Genomic DNA, 22,439 nt, shown 5'->3' with positions numbered 1-22,439 from the left:
AGCGCGCAGCGCAGCAGCGAAGCAGCAAGAGACGCAGATAACGAAATGTTCGTGGTATCCTCTGGTACGCCTGAGCGAATGACTCCATATCTCCTGGTAGCAATTGAAATAACACACGGGTATAAGCTACAGCGACTTCAAGCTATCCAGCATAAAGTGGTCTCGGGAGCCATGATAACCACAAGTATTCGGAGACCAGAACAGACTGGCTACACCCTGGCAGGTTGATGTATGTGCGAGTACGGGTGGTTTGTCATATGGTTGGAAATGCTACAATAAAATCCGATTTTATTTAGTTGGCTTTTGAACTTGACAGGTTTAGAATACTTGATCATATTTCTATCGGAATGCGAGAATCATTTGAAATTGACGAGCGACTTTTGGCAAAGAATTTGCTATGAGAATACTTTAAACCGATATTTTAAAAGTGTAATCGTGTGGTCTTTTAGCAAAGTTTAAGGTTTTAGAAGATATATTGCCAAAGCCATTGTTAATATGAATCTATACAGATATGATGTTTGAATTTTTATCAATCTTTATGACAATAAAGTTACTAATTCACTAATGAATTTAATTATTTTAGAAAGGTCCTGTCATGATGACAGATAATGACAATTAATACTGTAATACCTATTTTTATATCTTATACATTAAGAGGAAAATGTTTGATGAACCTGATTTTTTTTCATGTCCTTTATGTTAAATTTAATAGTTAAACTCGTAAAGTCATAACTTAGAATTGTAAATACTACTAAATATACAGCGTGTATTTTTGATACGACCGCATAACCAAAGGGTAGTTAGTTTAGGCTTTAATGAACACACTTTCATTGGATTAATAATAAGTTTTTGGCAAAAATTTCATTTTTGGTACAAGCTTTTATCGTTGACTGTACTTTTCTTTCCACAGGCAAGGCAATACTCATCGAGCAAATTCTAAAAACCCCAAACACAGGTTGCGTTGTTTTATCACAGAGTTTCTATGTCCACCTCTTGTCTCCGTCATCAGATCAGCTCGATGGTACCATAATATTGCATTGTCACCCGACTTACATATGTATGCAAATTTTCAGCTCAATCGGAAACCAGGAAGTGGATTAAATTTAACTTGTAAGATTTGATTACAAACAGACAACGGTCAGGTGAAAGTAAATAAAAGCTTGTAAAAATCAGACGACTTTTATTCTTTATTGTATTGCAGTCATGCTCATTATACGTTAGGTGTAACAATTTGAAGATGGAAGGTACATGACACCCTGTAAGGGCACTCAATATTTTTTATGTCTAGGTAGGTAGGTACGTTTATTTTTCGTATTAAATAATTCAGCAAGCAATGTACACTACTTTGTTTTAACTCAAAACATCGCATTTAATGACGCGACGTCACAACTGTCACAAGTGTCTATGATGTACAAAATACATTGCCGCTCGAAAAAAAAGACAAATATTAATTATGCGTTAATGAAGGGCAACCTTCCACTAACACTAAAACGCCAACTTTTCGACATGTGTATCCTGCCTATCTTAACCTACGGCGCCCAAACTTGGTCATTAACAGAAGCTCAAAAGTCCCGACTCAAGATTTGCCAGCGAGCAATGGAGCGGAGCATACTCGGAGTCCGTAGAATCGATCGGATAAGGAACGCAGAGCTGCGCTCCAAAACAGGTATCGCAGATGTGGGTGTGAAGGCCGCCAAGCTCAAATGGGATTGGGCGGGACACATCTGTAGGATGCACCCGGACAGATGGGCCAAAATAGCGACCGAATGGGCACCACAGATCACCCGAGGCAGAGGAAGGCCAAAAACGAGATGGCGAGACGACCTGGACTCATTTCGTGGCGACTGGCGGGAGCATGCACAAAGCTGTGACGAGTGGCGGAAAACAGGGGAGGCCTTTGCCCAGCAGTGGGACACAATGTAGGCTATTTAAAAAAAAATTATGCTCTGGTAATCAAGACAATTTTTTTTGAAATCTTTCAGAATCGTTTTATAGCACTAAAACCAACGTCTAGTTTAAGCTTGCGGTTAAATCAAAATACAAATTGTATACGATATTTAACAGCATTGTCATTAAGTACTTACTTTAATAAAATTGTGTAATTCTGTGAACATGCGCTGTACAGTAAATCACGCAGCCCGCGACACGCCGCGATACACAACGCGACAATTTAATAATTGGGCGACATAAATTATCGAGCTAAGTTGTCACCCTGTTCACCCTGTATGAACGTACGTCCCTGTACCTACAGGCTGAACTTGTAGTCAGTGACCTAATTTCAATGGGTAGTAAAGTATCGTTGAAAATAGATAGAAATGCTTGAAGAATCAATATACCAATCATGGGACATTTAAGAGAAAATTTGGAGTATTTTTGATATTTCACCGACACATGTAAAATATCGACCGCTTTATGCGTTAAATGTCCTATTCGTCCTTTATGTTTTCTATGTATTTAATTAAAGCTACAGAATGGACTTCAAAATTATAAATAAGTTAAAACTATGCTTTTTTTGCTCCAGTCATATGTTCTTTGTAATAAGGTTGAAAGTTGTATGTAGGGATTTTTCTTAAGAACATTTGGTCCTTCGAACCGGATGGATGGATGGCGCCATTAATTTTCAAACTAACAAATACCAATGAAAATTTAAACTTAAGCGTCTCTTTGGCTCTTGTTTATGGTAAAATGTTGCCAGCGCTTAAAAACCGGTGGTAAATACTTGTTGTAAGTATAGGATTTGTCTATACCATCCCATTACTGGTGCCCGTCCCATAGGCGTTTACTATAGTTGAATATTTCCAGTGCTAATTATTGCGAAGTACTCGCTAGAGTTTCTCAAAGTTTGGTTAGTGTGTAAGCAGTTGGAACGAAACCACATCTCATTAACTTTGGCAGTTGACATGAAGTTCATAGTTCCGGTCAGTTTGTGGGTAAAGTAAGGGTTATCGAGAATATTTTTAATGCATAAAGTTTAAAAGACTGGAAATTCTCTTTATAAAAAGCACAAATGTCTATATAATTAGAAGCTCTGTGAGCTGTAGATCTAATTCAAATTAGTTTAGACAACTACATGGATATCCGACATAAAGAAAGACCTAAAAGACTCCAAAATGGACCCAGACGACCCAGAAAAGACCACGGAGACTAAAGATTAGGAGAGCCGACCCCAAATAGAGATGGAAATAAGGCCTGAAGGAGGAGAAGAAGAAGAGTTAGGAGCGAAAAACAAACTACATGCAAATTTAACAATAAAAAAAAATCTAACGAGCGGGCAAAGCTATCATTAAAATACATCAAATTGCGTAAAAATATTTTATAAAACGTTAAATCCAGAGAGGAAAACGGTGACTACCTTTGTATAGAGAAGCGGTCGCCTTTCATCTTCAGCTAAGTAAACAAAATGTAAACAAACATTGGCTACCGCAATAAGCTACGTCGCGCAAATGATGCGTCCTTAATTCCCAACCTCCCGGTTTATCTCCCTGCGGTAACCCGTTACCATAGATTACGAGATATATCAGCAGACATGTTATATCCCATCAAAAACAATACTTGTCAAAAAAACCAAGTCTCGCAACTCAGTTGTTCTGCGGTAAAAAGTTGTGAGATCCATGTAATACCAAGTCGGTTATTAATTTATTCAGTCTCTACTTAAGCGACTTTCTGTCTTAATACGTCCAGTCTCTAAGACCACGATCGTGGTCCATAACAATTGAAAATCAATTGTGTCTGGAATCTCCGTACTCGAAGCATTAAGTTGTTACGTAATAATTAACAGCATCTTATAGTGACGCATATCAATATTAAAATTCTTTAATGTTTTATATAAATATATTGAGACTTGGCCATCGCACTAAATAATTGAATTTACATGTGTTTTCAGGCGATTGAATTTACACGTGTTTTCAGGTTACGAGACTTGGTTTTTTTGACAAGTATTGTTTTTGATGGGATCTCATTTCTTTTTGTATTTTGTAGACAGTTCTACTTTTTTCCTTTTCGGTACCTTCTACTTATTGTATATATGTATATCTACCAGCAACGAATTTTCTTAAAGCCCTCTCTCTGACTTATGAACTTTTTTTCATGACGGGAACACCCATTTTTTGCTCGATTTGGCAGGGGCACTACCATGCGCCTATATTTATATGGGACTAGCTTAAACCCGCGGCTTCGCACGCAATAATAATAACTGCCGTAAAACATAATAAAACATCGTTACAAATAAAGCTAATATTGAAAAATTTAACTGAAGACTTGGCTGTATGGGCTTAATTTTCTTTGCGGTCTTTTCTAGATTTTTTAGTTTTTCCTTGATTCATACAACAAACACTACTTATATTCCAAATTCGAAGCTTCTAGGTCTGCTAGAAGTGCCTTAGAATTTTGATAATCGGTGAGTCAATGAGTGACAAAATTAAGAAATTTGACCCGTTATAATTCTTAAAATACTGGTTCAAATTGAATGAAATTTGAAATATACCGTGTCTTTACAATGCCTGCATGGTTACTGAAAATTTCAGTCTTCTAGTTTTATCCACAACGAAGTTACAGGGGGTCGAAAATGGTCTGAATTGCTTCGAGAAAAGGATGGTACGGCCGTGATGCTTTTTTGCTCGACTTGGTGGGGGCACTGCCGTGCCCCCAGATTCAACAAAAATCCATTATATATATTTTTTTAATCGGTAGTATTTACATTTGTAAGTAGTATATATGTATATATAAGTACTGTACCCCTAGTGTAAATAAATTCGATTTTGAAACGTGACGTACGCGTTTGCGTTTAGTCTCATTTTGTATTGGATTTAGAAAGAGCGCGCCAAGCGGGACGTTTTGGAAACTCAAAATCCTATACAAAATGAGACTTAACGCAAACGCGTTCGTCACGTTATGATGTCGATAAAATTTACACTAGGGGTACTGTTATATTGTTGTAGATTTAGTATTTATAAGTTTCCAATTTAGTTTTTTGCACCTCCTAAATAGTTAAATTAATATTATCACTTCTCCATTACTTAAAGGTTGTCTGGTAGAGATCGCTCTTTAACGATAAGACCGCCTGTTGCCACCTCTGTCTTCATGTATTATGTATGTCTCTCTGTAAATGTTATTTTGAGGTTGTGCAATAAAGAGGATTTGTATTGTATTGTATTTCGAACCTTCATAATAAATAGAAAACCTTTAACCCTTTTATTTTCATCGTATCTTACATACATCGTATATACATAATTTTGCACCCATTAATTTGGTTTTCATTTTTCCTTTTTTTCTGTAAATATTTTTTTGCTCTATCAGGCGCGAGAGAGGCTTGAGCAACATAATTTATTTCCTTAATTTTGTTAAGAAAAGGGATGACACAATAAACATAACATTATCGCATTATTCAGCTTAAGAACAAAACAGGCTATTATCATACAGGATTTTTGGGTGCCAAATGTGTAGTGTATAACTTTAGGTATTTAAAAAAATGTAAACAAACCACAATAATTAGACAAGAATATCAAGTCAATTAATTTAACTCCATGTGTAAAGCTTACAAAAGTTTTACTACGTAATAGGTAATATCATTAACTCAACGTATTCTATGTTTCATAAATATCCTTTACTCCTACATTCCTACCTGTCATTAAATTATGCCCCCAAAGATTCCGATCCCTGGATATATTACTCTATTAATATTACTTATCTGTTTATTTGGAGAACTATATAACAGCTTTTGATGGTATTATTTGCTCAATTCGAATGAAAGTTGCATATCTGCTATCGTTTCATATAATCTATTCACAAGAAGATTTCCCATTCCAGCTTGGATTACTTTTACATTACATGGTATCTTGTTTGCTTCTTCGCGAAACATTGTCTCTCGTGAGCTAAACCAATTCCACTTGACCCTCATATGCATCACAATTATACGTTATGTGAGCTCACGTTTATATTGGTAAATCGGAATACGCTTAATAAATAAGTGTTAAATCAGTCTTAGTTTTATTGCAATTACAGAGCACAGACTGGTCGGACCTCTTAACCGTATCTTAAATTCGTCGTATATTAAATTCGTACGACGTACACGTGACCTGATCGAAAAACTGTTACAATGTCATTGAAGCCAGTAGTTAAATTTTTAATTTAATATAAATTGTCATGTTTGTGTACGATAGCACAATAAATGAATATTGTATTTTACCACATAAATGATAGTACTTTTATACTGATAGATGAAGGAATTCGAGTAAAATTATTCCAAAAAATATCAAAAATGCACAACGTTAATATTCAAGTTTTCACTTCTGCCGGCACTCCCGGAGTGCAACCCATTGTTTTTTTTTATAACACATCGGTCGCAAACTAACATACGGCCCGCCTGATGGTAAACAGCCACCGTAGCATATGGACGCCTACAACACCAGATATATTACATACACCCTCCATTTAAAAACCTGTACACTATTTTTTTGTAGAACCCCATACTGTAGCCCCTCGGGAAAACTTCGGTAGGGAGGAAATCCAGATAAAGTGGCCCTTAACTGGACTCAGCGCGTGCAGTCGATGAGAACAGCATGGGATTAATGGAAGCCATGTTGGTTTTGTACGAAGTGGTTTTGTTATGTAAATACTCGTATATTAGTCGTGAGCAGGAAAAGGGTGAGATTTTGTGGCAGATATCTATAGAAGTTGTGGCCGTTTTACTTGATTGAAGACGTCTTATCGCGTCTTGCCCCAAACACAACGACCTCTACAGACGTAATGACGTAACGACATTCTTACATACATTGTCTAAGTCCCCGGCTTACCGTAGGACTTAGTGTGTTGTGGATACTCAGACAACTATATAATATATAATATACAAATACTTAAATACATAGAAAACATCCATGACTCAGGAACAAATATCTGTGCTCATCACACAGATAATTGCCCTTACAGGGATTCGAACCCAGGACCATCGGCTTCATAGGCAGGGTCACTACTCACTTAGGCCAGACCGGTCATCAAATACAATACAATACAAAGCTGTACATTCACGATTTCAGAAAAACTTGCCGGGTATATTTGTACCGTTCAAGAACGTTCTCAGTTCTGTATGGGGACCTTTCTCGCGCGAGAACATTCCCCATAGTAAACAGAGAACGTTCTCGAAAACGGCACGACTATAGCCGGGTATTATGAATTTCAACAATTCAAGTAAACCGTCCTATTCAGAAAATAAGTAGTTTAGGAGTTAAAATTGCAAACTCGATTGCAACGTCACGTAATTGGTCCGATTGTAGATTAAACAATCATACAGGGACTTACTCAATCACAAATAAAATCAGACAAAACATTCCACTTCTTTAGGATTTCATCGTTGTAAACTCTGATCGCTGTACCACATGCCAGGTTCAACTGTGAACTTAGACCAGCCTCAAAATACTCGTAAAATTGTATGTGACTTTGGGGAGAAATTGGGTGTCGTACATTTTTGCGTTCAACTCCTGACGCCCAAGGGGTTAAGTATAAGTAAGCGTGTACGTTAGAAGGGTTGAAGTGTTTGATTTGTGCTCGGTAACTTGGGTTCGATAGTTGATGGATGACAAATAGGATGGATTGTTACCCCGATAATGCAGAACGGGTTAGCATTTTGAAAAGACGCGTGTGGTATTACTTATTTCCTCCAATCTTATAAACTTAGGTACACAATGGATTTGAAAGATTTTAGGCTACCTTGTTATAATTTCATTAATATCTAATTGTGTTGATTAGTGGTGGTTAAGCTTTGCAATAATGAAAACAAACCAACTTACCTTCATCACTTCATAACTTTTTAAGGGCAACCATGACCTTATCAATAGTTAATACAGTTAAATATTTTATTAATATAATTTTTCAGCTTAAATATATGTTGATTATTAATATTTCAATATAAACAACCTTCGTAAGAATTTTAGGTTATATTATATGTCAAACAAAGTCTGTCATATTTGTTTACATTATTTGCAATTTCTATTGGATCGCGGTTTAGCCAGTATAGTTTTTTGTCCCAACTTGATGCCGCTTTACAAACAATGTAGGCGCGTACATTTTAACGGTTTCGTGCGAGTATATGTATCAAGGCCTGTCGACTTCCTTAGAAAGACGTGACGCTTCGTAATTGCGCATGTGTGGTCTGACATCCTGGAAATAGATACCAGTTATTAATATAAAAATATTTTGCTACAGCAACATTGCTCCTATCTGACTTTGTCTATTCAACTTTGGGAACAAATAAAATCATTTTTATGAAATATTTTGATTTATGTCACACTATCATATGTAAATTATTATTATTTTATATAAATTATTACCTATTTCAGTTTGTCTTCGTCTATGTTCATAAAATCTATGGAGGTCAGAGGCACATATACCCTCCATAAAGCCTTGCACTTGGGTCTGGCCGGTTAGAACATAGACAAAAGTTTGCAATGTCAATGCTGTCAAAGTCATTGAGGCAAAACTATTTTCATTTTCAAACCTATCTGTTTTCATATAAAATGATTAAATAACGATTTATGTTCTTGAAATAGATTTATTGATTAATTATTAAAATTAAAAATCCACCGCACAGTATCTCCGCTCAGACTCGGTTAAAGTTTAATCCATTGTACTAAACTAAGAAACAACAATTATTTCAAGGTAAGAAATATTTTAATCTATAAATAAAATAAGTGTACTATTGCCAAATTCAAATACATAAATTTAATCTTACCACCCTCTGAAGTCCCACGGACGCCCTATCGCATCCAAAATTACAATCAAAATTCATCATAGATGCAAAATTTAACATTGTTTTAGCTGGCAATTTAGAACTCTGGTAGCTATTAGCAAGGTTAGTAATTAGGGACATAGGTTGTTAGGGTATTGTCTAAAATGTGACTGTTTTGTTTTAGAGGGTGAACGTGAGAAAATAATCCTTGGCTCTAATAATAATTATCATTTCCTTGGAAAGGCTCAAAATCAAAAGGCACGGATCCGCCACATCATTCCGACTAGTTGTAGTTTCCCGGTGACCATCAACAAGACCGCTGCACTGAGCTGTGGAGCAGAAAGTGTCCGACAATCGGATAGATGTAATAACAACTTTGTCTGTCATATATTCATGATATATGTGATATGATTAAAATTTACACTAATTGCAATTGTGGAGTAAAATCAGATGTGCCAAAGATCATGTTTTAGATATATAAAAAGCTATATTAAATGCAATAAATAGTATATGTATATATATAAAATTGTTTTTATCATGAAGATTTTAATGACTTCTATTTATTGTTATGAAGGTAATCTGGGAATTAAAACATGTGCTAAAAATAGGCGACCTAAACATAAATAACGCCTTAAAAAAATCAAGGTTAACTATTTGGTACCCACATCAATAATGAACCAGATATCATTATCTCTTAGGACAAAAGATGCCTGTGATTTTGATTAATATGTGGCACAAAATTTTTTTTTTGGTAAATACTAATTTGAAAACCTCACCCTGACAAAAACAAAAATAAAAAAATACAAAAAGAAATTCCGTCGCCGGGATTCGAACCCAGAACCACTAGCTAGAACTGGATCACTACCTACCAAAACCCGCCAGGCTAAACCGGTTGTCAATTTTAGTACTGAGATACAAAGAGAGCGCCACTAGTATAAACGAACTTTTGAAAGGGACATTTTTTTGTATGGAGTTAGCGTTCTTCTCCTAGTGAGTATTATATTCTTTGATATGTATAGGCATAAAGTTTGCTGTAGTGTGCGTGACCGCTGAAACAGGCACAGCGCCGTTCAAAGTTTGCCGACACATTATAGATATAGGATCCTACACATCCGATATTACATATTTACTTGGCTAGCGCGATGATGAGGGATCCAAAATGAGTACTGTCCTCCAACACAAGAGCACGCCACTTTGCTCGGCCAGAGCGGATTCACGCCAGATTTGGCCTAAGACGAGCTCACGGCGATCTGCCACTCTATCCGCCCAACGATATTCAGGATGACCAACCGACCCAAGTAAGCCCTTTTGACTGCCCGATCGTCACCCGATATTGGACTAGACAATGTGAAAACGCTCTAACAATTAACTTATACAACATTAAATTAATACCAGGCATGAACCAGTTTTCACGTTTTAATAGAAGCTTCCAACTATGTTACCTTTATGTTTCTAAACCAAATAAATATAAATTGGATTCCGCATTCCAACTGCAATTTTTCACTCACGCCATAGAGAATGGAAACTCATACAAAAAATATACACGTCTGTCGGGACAAGTTCATATTAAGGACTGCAGATCTTCATGCACATTGCAAAGTCGCGTTCCTCACCTTTGTTACTCGCGATTATTTGGTGCTCTCTTTTTATCTCTATTAGTATTTTTTAATGTTTGAATCAACTAACCATAATATTTAGTGTTTAATTCACTTCTATTATTTCGTTTAATTTCGTTGCCATTTATATTACTACATCACAAAAGGTCATTAAATTCTGAACTGATGATTAGTCTGATAATTACTGGTTGTTTATTTCATTCCATTTCCAAGAGAGTTAATACGGACGGAATTTTTCAGTGAGTTCGTTTTGTTAATACAATAATGATGTGGCGACGTCTAAAACTAATCTGCCGATACTAAATAGAGTCAATCGTGATCCATCTTTTACTGCCATAGATAATATAGGTTTCAAATACTACATATAGGTCGTCTTTATTATTTATTATTGGTGATTGTAATAAGGTTGATTTTGGATCTTGCAGTTTTTTGAATAATACAAATGAGTGTTGCTTGTTCTACGATTTATTGAAGACTGAGGTGTGTATAGGAAAATACTTATTAACTACGCTATGCATGTGTGAGTGGGCCATACACACATATAAGATGTTTTTTAAACAGCTATAACATACCGCCCACCAAAAGGATATTGATTATCCTTTTTCAGAATCAAATAATCATGCAAAATTTATAACAAAATTAAAATACAATTCTTCATTATTATGTGTAAAAATTCTTAACCAGGTTTGCATAAATATCAAAATTGGCAAGAAATTTACAATTGAATAAAAATAAAAATAAATGTTCTATCAGAACATATATAAATTTTTGGACGTTATTAACAAGTATAACATTAGTATTTTGTAATACTTCAGAATTAAACAAATTTAACTATACTGTTACATCGACTGGAAAGAAACAAAGTTTACTGATAGAACGTTTGACAATATTTTCACCGCTCTTGACACTGTACACTCGTGTTAGGCCGTCGTTTCCAGGATGTTTGGCAACAATGCGTCCTAACAACCACTTTCCAGGAGGTAAGTTTTCGTTTTTTATTAATACGAGTTGGCCAATATCAAATTCCGGTTCCTTTTTTGTCCATTTCGTTCTCTGTTGGAGTGTTGATAAATAATTTTGTTGCCACGTATGCCAAAAATCATTTAACATTTTTTGCAGGTGTTGCCAACGGGACAAAACGTTCGTGTTCACATCTTTGAAGGTTGGTGATGGTATGGTTATCGGTGCCTCTCCAATCAAAAAATGTCCTGGGGTTAAAGGATTCGCGTTTCCATCGTCGTCTATGGGAACGTAAGGCCGTGAGTTGAGACACGACTCGACCTGGCAGATCAGGGTTGAAAATTCTTCAAAGGTAAGATGAGAATTAAGGACTCTCTTTAAATGGAACTTCATGGACTTTACTCCACTTTCCCACAATCCACCAAAATTAGGACTGTATACTGGTACAAAATGCCACTGAGTTCCATCTAGCGCCAGCTTTGTAGCTATATCTCTATCAAAGTCCAATTTTGCTTCTTCAAATGCTTCTGCCAAAGCCTTATTTGCTCCGATGAAGTTCCTCCCTTGGTCACTCCAAAGATGTGCGCACCTGCCTCTTCGTGCCACAAAACGTCTGAAGGCCCCAATAAAGGCTTCCGAGGTTAAATCTCCGACAAGCTCCAAGTGTATGGCTTTAGTAACCATACATACAAATATAGCTATGTACGATTTTATGGTTCTTAATCCTCTCCCTTTTGACATAAGTGTTTGATATGGACCAGCGAAGTCGACGCCACTGTTCAGAAATGGACGTGCTGGGGTAACCCGTTCCTTAGGTAGATCTCCCATTAACTGCTTTTTGGCAGTGGCGTTTTGTCGTGCACATATCAGGCATTTGTGGATGTACGATCTGACCTTTTGTTTCATTTTTAGGATCCAGTATTTACTTTTTAGGTAGCACATCATCAGCTGTTGTCCGCCATGAAGGGTTTTTTGATGAGCATCAGCTACAAGTAAAAAGGTAAGTCGGTTCTTACTGTCCAAAATTATAGGGTTCTTGCTATCTTCGCTCAAATTTGCGTGTTTAAGACGACCGCCCACCCTGAGTACATGGACTTCATCCAGGTAAGGATTTAATGATTTCAATTTACTGTCACATCTTACGTTTTTGTTATTTTTTAGTCTAGTTATATCATCATTAAATGCATGCTTTTGAACCAATTTAATACAACTTATCAATGAATTTTGTAATTCTTCTGTTGTGAATGTGGGGTTCGGGGTAAGCTTCTTATAGTTTAAAAAGCGTCTGCAGTATGTAATCGTCTTAACAAGTTCTTGTAAATCATCAAAATCGTCAAACTGGTTAACAATTGAATAATTATCTTCTTCTTGTACCTTGAGGTTGGTGTGGAAGGTTCGTTTCATTTCCAGGTCTGTCGTGGTGTCTGACTTATTAAATAAAATATCATGAGTTTTTAGCCATTCTGGCCCATTCCACCATAAATGATGTGAGATGAGTTCTGGTAGCGGTGAACCACGTGACGCAATATCCGCAGGGTTCGATTGGGATGGGACATGATACCATTTATCACCAATGTCATCGAGAATGGACACCACGCGATTCCTGACGAAGGTTTGCCAGCGGTTAGGGTCTCCCTTTAACCACGACAAAACTATGGTTGAGTCTGTCCATGCGACCACTTGACTTTCAGGGATTCTTATGGCTTCTCTAATTTGTTTAAGCAGCTTTGCCAGCAGCGCAGCGCCACATAGTTCTAATCGTGGCAAAGATACTGGTTTCACTGGACTTACACGAACTTTGGCAGCAATGATATTCGTCTTGATATCACCGTCTTCAGTTTCTACTCTTAAATAAGCGACAGCTGCATAAGCCTTTGTAGATGCATCAGAAAATCCGTGTATCGTAGTTTTATCTAGTCTTAGTTTAGTGGTGTGCAGCCATCTTGGTATATGAACGTCCTTTAAGTTTTCAAAATTGTGTCTTATGTTTAACCATTCTTCTTTTATTTCAAGTTCTACTTCATCATCCCAACTTGATCGATGCAACCAAAGTTTCTGGATAAGCATCTTGGCTTGAATTATGCTTGGTGCCAACCATCCCAAAGGATCGAACAGTTTTTGCGTTTCTGCTAGTATGTTTCTCTTTGTAATAGTGCTTGGCTGCTGGGGTAGTTCAAGTTTGTACTGAAAACTGTCTTCACCCATGTTCCAAGTGATACCCAGTGCACGTACAGTTCCATCCAGGTTGATATCCATGTTTACATTACTGTTTCTCTCATCCGGTGGGAATTGCTTTAAAAAGTTGGTGCTATTAGACGACCATTTCTGCAGATCAAATCCTCCGTTTTTTAGAGTTTTTGCTACATTTTTCGCCACATCTACAGCGTCTTCTACGTTATCTTGACCCGACATGAGGTCATCCATGTAGAAATCTTCTTTAATCGTTTTTGCAGCTACTGGATGATGTTTTCCTTCGTCTTCGGCGACCCTTTGTAATGTTTTCACAGCTAAGTAGGGTGCAGATGCTGTACCAAACGTGACACGAAGCAGGCGGTATTCTTTGATAGGGTCTGCTGCACTTTTGCGCCAAAGTATACGCTGTAGATCTGCATCTTGTTTGGTAACTAAAATTTGACGATACATTTTCTGTATGTCTGCAACGAAGCAGATTTTCTTCATACGCCATCTCATGATTATGTTTCTTAAATCTTCTTGAAGCTGTGGACCCACCAGTAGCTCTTCATTGAGTGAAATATTGTTTGTGCCTTTAGATGAAGCATCAAACACAGCTCTCACTTTTGTGTTTTTGTCGTTCCTAATCACAGCATGATGTGGGAGATACACTGATGGGTTTTCTATTTCTGTGTCTGGAACTTCTTCCATGTGCTTCAATGTTGAATATTCTTCTATGACCTTGGTGTATTCCCTTTTGAATTCTTTGTCCTTCTCAAATTTTCGTTCTAATTGTTTGAATCTTCTTAGTGCTATGTCCCTTGTTTGACCTTCTGTTGACTTTAATTTATCTGTTCTTGTAGGGAGTTTCACTACATATCTTCCTTCTTTTGTTCTGGTAGTTGTATTTGCATAAATCGATTCACAAAGCTTCTCATCCGCTGTAAGTTCTGGTTTTTCTGCTGAATCCAGTTCCCACATGTTTTTTACCAGAAGGTCTAAGTCAAATTTGTGATGCATGACAACAATATTTTTTGAAGAATTGCCTTCAGCGTCTCCGAACACAATCCATCCGAGGCTTGTATTTTGTGTACACGGTGAGCCTGGAGGACCTTTGATTAAGCCATTCAGTAAAATTTGTGCATAGACCTTAACGCCTAGAAGCATGTCTACTCGACCTGGTTGATGGTAGTTCGGGTCTGCCAGATCGAGTCCGTTAAGGTGCTGCCAAGCGTGGTGAGTGTTGGTGAGTGCTTTTGATGGGAGCTCAGTGGTTACTCGAGTAGATAAGACAAATGCATTGATGTTTAGGTTGAAATTAGTGTCAAATCTTGACTGAAGCTCACACTGTACCATACTGTTAACTGAGGTCTTCATTGATTGCAGTCCTGTGGCTGAACCCCTGACAGGTGTCTTGTGTAGCTTCATCATCTGCACGGCTCTCTCTGTGATGAAGTTCGCTTCTGAACCTTGATCAATTAAAGCCCGTAGTGTGAGCACTTGCCCCTTGTCACCTTTCACCAGGACAAGCGCTGTAGCTAATAAAGCATCTGTCTTTTTAGTAATGAAGTGCGTTGCTATGGTAATATCATTTTCTCTATCTTCTTTTGGTACATCATCACTATCATCATCATTATTTTCTTCCATCTGATTAAGATGTGCCTTTATATCCTCGTTCTTTGTATGATGTAGTAGAGAATGATGACGTTTATGGCAGATTTGACAGGATGTTGGTAAACGGCACTTGAATACGGAGTGGCCACTGAGCAGACAGTTATAGCATAAATTGTTTGTTTTCACGTAGTCATTTCTTTCAGCTACGTCCATACTTGCAAAATCCTTACAGTGACTCAGCGTGTGATTGTCGTTACACTTGATGCATGTTCTAATTGAAGTCGCTGGTGGTGTTGTATTTAAGCTACTTTGGACATTAGAAGGAGCTGGCGAAGTTAAATGGAAGGTTTTCTGCGTAGCCGGTCGAGAACTTGAGGGAGCGGTCGAAGTAGTGTGGTGTATAAATTCCAGAGTACGGAATTTGGTTTCAAGAAAAGTCCTCAATTCTGACCACTTCGGTAAGTCATCCGGTGTACTCTTAAAGGAATATTCTTCCCAGTCCTTATGAGTCTCTGTATCAAGTTTCGACACAATCAAATGCACTATCATGGGATCCCAGGATTCAACGGATACCTTAAGGTTGCTTAGACTGTTCAAACACTCCGTAGTTGTGTCTAAAAGTGATTTGATTTGGTTAGCAGTTTGCGAGTATAACTTTTTCTGCGAGAATAATCTTTTCATGATAGCGTTAACAATTATTCTTTTGTTTCCGTAACGATTCTTTAAAGTCTTCCAAGCTTCTTCGTAATTAGCGTCTGTTACTTGTATGTGCTTAAGTAAAGCTTGTGCTTCGCCACTGACACTATTTTTCAAAAAATGCAACTTCACAACGTTGGTTAACGAGCTGTTATTGTGTATAAGTGACTCAAATATGTCTTGAAACGTTGGCCAATCTTCATAACTACCACTGAAAACTGGTGGCTGTACGCGAGGTAACTTCACTTTATCTCCTGTTATGGAACTGTCAGTGGCAGTATGATTGCATTTATCACTCGAAAACGATGATAGCATGTCTTTTATATCGCCACTCAAGCAAAAATACAAATCTTCATGAATGTAGTAATCTTCATTAACCAAATAAGGTATGTCCATTCGCCTTTCCGTCGGTGTACACTTAAGAAGGTCGTGATGCGCACTTTGAAATATACTCCAGTAATGTTCTATATTTTTTAATCGCGACTCGAGATAACCCCTTGTAAGTCGTGCTTTAGAACATTTCTTGAGATTTGTTTGCGTTTTTTGTAATATATTTGCTGTATCTTGTAACAAACTTAATAATTGTTCCGTAGTTGACATTTTGTTTCACTTAATTTCACGTAGATAAACGACGAAAAAGTTCAATCTTATAATATTATTTAGTTGCATTCAAATGTTTCATGTCATGTCTAATCACTTTATAATGTTTATAACTTGCTATTTCATTGCAAAGCACACTGCAAAGTAAATGCAAAGAACAAAGTATTGCAATTTAAATGCAAAGATCACAAAATGTTCACTATGAAAAAACAGTCGCCGGCCGCCTTATCGCTCTGGAATGCAGTCCTTTTGTTCTCGGTCTCCGGCGAACTAAAGACTTCTTTGTTGCTATCCGGTTCGGTTTGGACCATATGGTGATTGTAATAAGGTTGATTTTGGATCTTGCAGTTTTTTGAATAATACAAATGAGTGTTGCTTGTTCTACGATTTATTGAAGACTGAGGTGTGTATAGGAAAATACTTATTAACTACGCTATGCATGTGTGAGTGGGCCATACACACATATAAGATGTTTTTTAAACAGCTATAACAATTATCTCTAACGTTTGTAATTGTATTCTGCAATAAAGTACTGCAAGCTTTCTCTATTTGCTAGTTCCATTTCAGGAATTTTTTGGCGTTTTTTTCACCGTGTCGACGCCATTTTCCGCCGGGCGGCGGTGCGCGAAACGGATCGCCGTTTGGAAAACTAGTTGTTAATTTTAGTTCATTTTTAGTGTTCCGAAACTTTTAGGTTCTCAACGGTATCCGTCTGTACATTTCAGCTCCATTTTCTAATACCACATCGGTGACAAACTATTGGGTTATTTTATCATAGTTCTTATGACCGGATCATGACATCAGCTCGATGGTGCCACAATATTGTCACCCAAATTTCTGGGACCGGTCTGAAAACCAGCGCCTAGCATCTCGGCCCGCACACGCTGAGACTAGAACCCTTTGCCCAATATTTCTACGTTGTTCATATGTATAAATTATTATAATTGTTTTTCTTCTTCCTTATTATATAATTTTTTATTTTGTTTTATAGTAAACCTGTAATACGTGGCAATAAAAATTCTTATTGTTATGATTATATGTATGTGAAGTTTCACCTCTATCAAATAATGGGAAGTAGGATTAATTTAGTTTTCATCACACTTGCTAAAAAAAAAATCTTATTTCATGCGGGTGTACTGAAGGACAAAGGCCTATTTTGTTCCCACGGGAGTTATGGTTGTGAAAAAATAGCTTTTTTTTAATCATGTCACTTATTCATACAAACTAAGTAGCATAGATAAATTTTACTTTTAAAATTCTGAAGTTTATAATTTAATATTTTTGTTTATGTTTAAAAATATTTAATTTGATTAATTTAACAGCCGTTTAAAATATTTTTACATAATTTTCAATCGTGGCTGAATGCCGAATAGGTCTGTGCCTTCGATGCCGAACCTGTCAACGAATTTTTTAGTTTTTTCTTCGCAAGTGTGATGAAAAACATTGTGTGTAACTCCGGGGGTAAGAATATTGAAAACTCGGGTCTCTAATTCCCTCCATCCTGCGGCTGTCGGGAATTACCACCCTCGTATCCCAAATTTCACTTACCCCCCTCTTTGCACAATGTACTATTGCAAGATCTGACTCTTAACCTATTACAAATTACCTAAATAAAAAGCTTGTAAAAAGAATGGTGGCATAATAGCATTAATAACTAACCACAAAGTAAGCCCTGAGTTCGGCCATACCCACCTATTCCTCTATCAAAGCTCTTCATTTATATGAACTAACTTGGTGTAACCTAGTTAGGCAACATTAACTAGGAACTTGCCGGTTCGAGTACGTAGGCAGGTACGTAATTGCTTTTCGTTATGATTTCGACAATGTTCTTTTGATAGTACTTTTTGAAATAAGAATGTAGGAGGAGATTTATTTATTTAACCTTAATGGCACAATACATAATAGCATAAAACTTTTTATAATTTATTGTATTTTTATAAGTGAGAACCTGTAATTGGCTCTGAAATTCTATTGGAAGTTCTAGATATATATAGCGCTGTTGGTTTTCCATATACTAAAATAAAATAAAATAAAATAAATGGGGGAATTAAGAGGATAGTACCTGGGCGACCGAGCTTCGCTCGGTTATAACTATTTATTGTAATATGGTGGTCTATAGGTGATAATCTTAACTACATTTTTTTACTAAATTAAACTTGTCTAAAACAATAAAAATTAAAAAATTATATATAAACTTGAACATATAAAAAAAAAAAACAAAAGATAGTCACCGGGCGAGATTCGAACCCGTAACACTCGTTTAGCAGTCCGCGTCTTAACCCGCTGGACCAGACGGACAGTGACCGGCAACACGAAATTAGCGACCATATTCTGCGTCGAAAGAAAAACGCATGAAAACTTGAAAACACGCGTTTTCCCAAACATAAGACTAATCTAGATAGATTGTATACCCCCAAAAACCCCCATATACCAAATTTCAGCGAAATCGTTAGAGCCGTTTCCGAGATCACAGAAATATGTATATTTATATATATACAAGAATTGCTCGTTTAAAGGTATAAGATATCGGCTGAGACCCTTTTCAAATTTGAGAATTTTAGGTAAATATCTCCGTCACACTGACGGGGTCGGCTCATAAAACTAGTGCGATAAGAACAACTGTAGCTCGGCGCAAAAATCTCAAAGTCATGGTTTCGTTCTCGACATTTTCCTCCTCCAAAACTTTATCAATCGTAACGAACGGGAACGGAATGAGAAATATATTATCTGTGTCTGACCGTTTTGATTTTTGCGTTTATTGGTACCGATTTTGTATGCTAGGCGTCTGTTTACGGCGCATTTATTTGGCCGTTTTTAGCGCTGTTTAAAGTAACCTAGTTCATATAAAAACAAGAACATCAAAAAAGCAAAACATACAGACACATATACTGGTAATATACTCATATAAAATCATCTAGGGCCAAAATCCAGACAGGAAAATGTCGAGGACGTTTGTATTGAAAAATGACCATTACTGTATCCCCTTATGGGCAATGGATTTATCCCATGAAACTCGGACCTAACTGCAATAAGTAGGACGTAGGACATCAGATGTAACTACAAGACAGGAACGCCCGTAATCGTCCGTAAGCCTCCTTTGGCTGCTAGTTCTCGACCTACATCTCCAGGCTTCCTGTCTCACAAATTGCACGCCTTTGGGAAAGTACATACTTTAGATTCACGTCCTGACTATCACACGTCCTATAAGGGCAGATGGAAGGCTATCGTTACAAACCCTGTCCCTCTTAAAACTTGTGGGTCTGTGAGCTGTAGACCTCACGATAAGCTTAAAAATTAAAAAAAAAAACATACTTTGTTGAATCATCATCACATAGTTTTAAGTGCCATAGACCCTACTGGCTAGTACTTTAGGCCAATTTTCAAAAAACGAAAACAACCGAACCTGCTCACAGAATTTCAGGAGAATCGGTAAAGAAATGCGATCTACAGAGGAGAACATCCCGACATACGAAAGCAAGCCCAAGCTGAAACAAAGACCTTCGCTAACGCTCAATTAATTACGAAATACCCAGCCAGTACTTAAGTCAAAATCCTTTTGGCCGGTTTTCTGTAGTTGTGAATTTTATCAATGTACCTGGAACAAAGAGAATCACTAATTGGATAAGAGTCAAATAATTCAAAACAGCTAATAAAATACACTTCCAAAATCAACCCAGTAACCTAACGAGACTTTTGGTCATCTCATAATAGTCCCTACCCCATCATCCCGCGGGATATCCCGCCCTTTCCCGGGACCTTTAACGGCTCTTTTAATGAATCATAAAGGGGACCGAATCATTTCGTGTGGGCCGTAATAAAATGAGTCCTTGATGGGATTTATTCCGTGTAGTCAGGAAACTCCGGTCGCTTTTGTTTTTCGGAATACAATGCAGAACAATTAAATCGGGTCAGTTCGTTTGCAGATATCTATAGGGAACGACCCGTTTTCGAAAGTGTAGTTGTTCATTTTCATTTCACCGGTCGAGCACGGAAATTAATTTACGTACCTATGGATACACAATTTCCTTTAATTTACCAGTATTGTATTTAGAAGTAAGGCCAAGGAAATGATATTTCGCTGAAGTTCGAAACATACAATGGGCTCTATTATTGAATGAATGAATGAAAATCTTTATGTCAGGCAATAGAATAGAATAGAATCTAGTGGTCCATAGATAAATACATTAAAACTAACATACATATTATAACACTACAAATCACATTATGGTTGCGATGCATTTGCAACCCCGCAGTGTCAGGGATCCGGCTTCGGAACCGCCGAAACTTGACGCCCTTCAGCCAAAACTCCTCCTCGTTGAAGGTCGTCACAGGTTTAGTGGGATCGCTCACTACAAACAAATTAAAATTTGCATTGTGACTAAATTCCGACTTCGCGACCCTCAAGACGAGTCCGGACTTTACCACCAACCTTCATGTAGGTACTTCCTTCTGCTGGACAGGGCCTTCTTTCGCTACGAAACTAAGCTATTAGTCCTCAAGCTAGCCTAGTGTGGATTGGGGACTTTTTTATGTAATAGGCAGCAAACGAGCAGACGAGCTGTCTGATGGGATGCAGTCATCGCCACCTATGGACATAAGCAACATCAGGGGAGCCACTTATGTGTTGCCAACCTTTGAGAACCCTAAAGGGACCCACTGATTAACAGTCCGCCGGACGGTATCGGCCTGGCAGGGAAAACAGAAGTTCCGAACAACTGACAAGCCGATACCGTCCGGCGGACTGTTAATCATTGGGCCCCTTTAATACCTGCTTCTTGAAGAACCCCATGTCACAGCGCAAGGGAAGCACCTCTGAAGGACTTCACGAAATTGATTATTTTAGTTAAATTTTGTGTGAAAGTGATGGCTTTTTTTGCTGTTGATATTGCCTATTGTCAAGTATCATTTAGTGTTTGTTACGTTCTGTGATAATTATAGTTATTTTGATGAAAATTTGAAAAAAAAAAAAAACAAAGTAAAAAAAACAGATCCTTACGAATGTTATCATGGTTGTAAAAAGCTAGATGACAAGTTTCTAGTAATGGTATCAGTCGATCAAGTTTGTTTTGAAGATGAAATGTCTATGTTTGACCCATTGCAATAAACCAATAAAAATACAAAATCAGACAGGAGAGTCAAAGTCTGACTACTTAAGTCGCGTGGAATATGTACAGTCAGCGTCAAATAGTTTGCAGCAGTCAAAGTGGCCAATTAGTTCGGTACACCATACTAAATATATGTTGCACCGAACTATTTGGCTACTTTGGTTGCTACTAAGTATTTGACGCTGACTGTACATCAAATTGTGTAAACATGACAAGAGAACAAGAGAGGTGCAATTGTGAATGTCATCTCGCTCTGTGTGGTAGGGCACAGCACAGCGGGTGTCATTCCAGATCTAGAGCGGAGCCCAACTGGGGAAGTACCTCCACCTTACAGAAAACCGCAGCCAAATAACACTAGACCCTACTCTTAGTGTTGTGTTCCTACCGGTGAGTAAGGTTGCCAGAGCTCAACGAGGGGTGGGGGAGGGGTTTAGGGTCGGCAACGCGCATGTAACTCCCCTGGAGTTGCAGGTGTACATAGGCTACGGAGCTGTAGGCTTGTTTGCCACCGTCGTAGTATAAAAAAAAATTGCCAAAATGTCAATATCGTGAGAAGATAATGGGGACGTATGTACCGAGAAGCCGTCTACAACTATCCTCTCTTTTCGTCCAGCAGCTATTATATGACCATTTACTCGATGTGTAATTACTCTCAATCAAGTATGTTGGTCTGTTATCAAAACAGTGCGTACAATCCTTTGATCCCTCGTAATTTAATGGCAGTCCCCGTTACCTGGGAGTTGATCATCGTCTGTCTGACATGTGGCCACGGCATAGGAGGATGCGAGTGGCGAATAGGACATGTCTTCAAGGCACCGTACGTCTACTAACGTTGCAGTCATAAACAGACAATTTTAGGGTTTCGTAGTGGAGACTACGCAGACTAAAGGCCCATTTAAATGGTACGAGTTTCTCGCCCATTTTGGGGCGAGAAATCGTATGATATTATCGTACGCA

General features: G+C 37.6%; 2 protein-coding genes across 2 annotated transcripts in view; both read right to left on the bottom strand.

Moving 5' to 3' along the window:
• Window positions 1-22,439, bottom strand: part of LOC133530647 (calsyntenin-1) — a 340,667-nt gene that overhangs the window by 65,422 nt on the left and 252,806 nt on the right. The window lies entirely within an intron of this gene.
• On the bottom strand, window positions 11,088-16,867 carry LOC133530540 (uncharacterized). Its single transcript, XM_061868474.1, has one exon. It carries the CDS (start codon window positions 16,375-16,377, stop codon window positions 11,167-11,169), a length of 5,211 nt encoding a protein of 1,736 aa, XP_061724458.1. The 5' UTR covers window positions 16,378-16,867; the 3' UTR covers window positions 11,088-11,166.

Source organism: Cydia pomonella, chromosome 23 (genome assembly GCF_033807575.1).
Source record: "Cydia pomonella isolate Wapato2018A chromosome 23, ilCydPomo1, whole genome shotgun sequence".
In the NCBI taxonomy this organism is placed as follows: domain Eukaryota; kingdom Metazoa; phylum Arthropoda; class Insecta; order Lepidoptera; family Tortricidae; genus Cydia; species Cydia pomonella.
This window is presented reverse-complemented; position numbering and strand designations above follow the sequence as displayed.

What these genes read in the sequence shown, in the direction of transcription:
- LOC133530540 (XM_061868474.1), bottom strand. Translation starts at nt 16,377, where the DNA reads ATGTCAACTACGGAACAATTATTAAGTTTGTTACAAGATACAGCAAAT.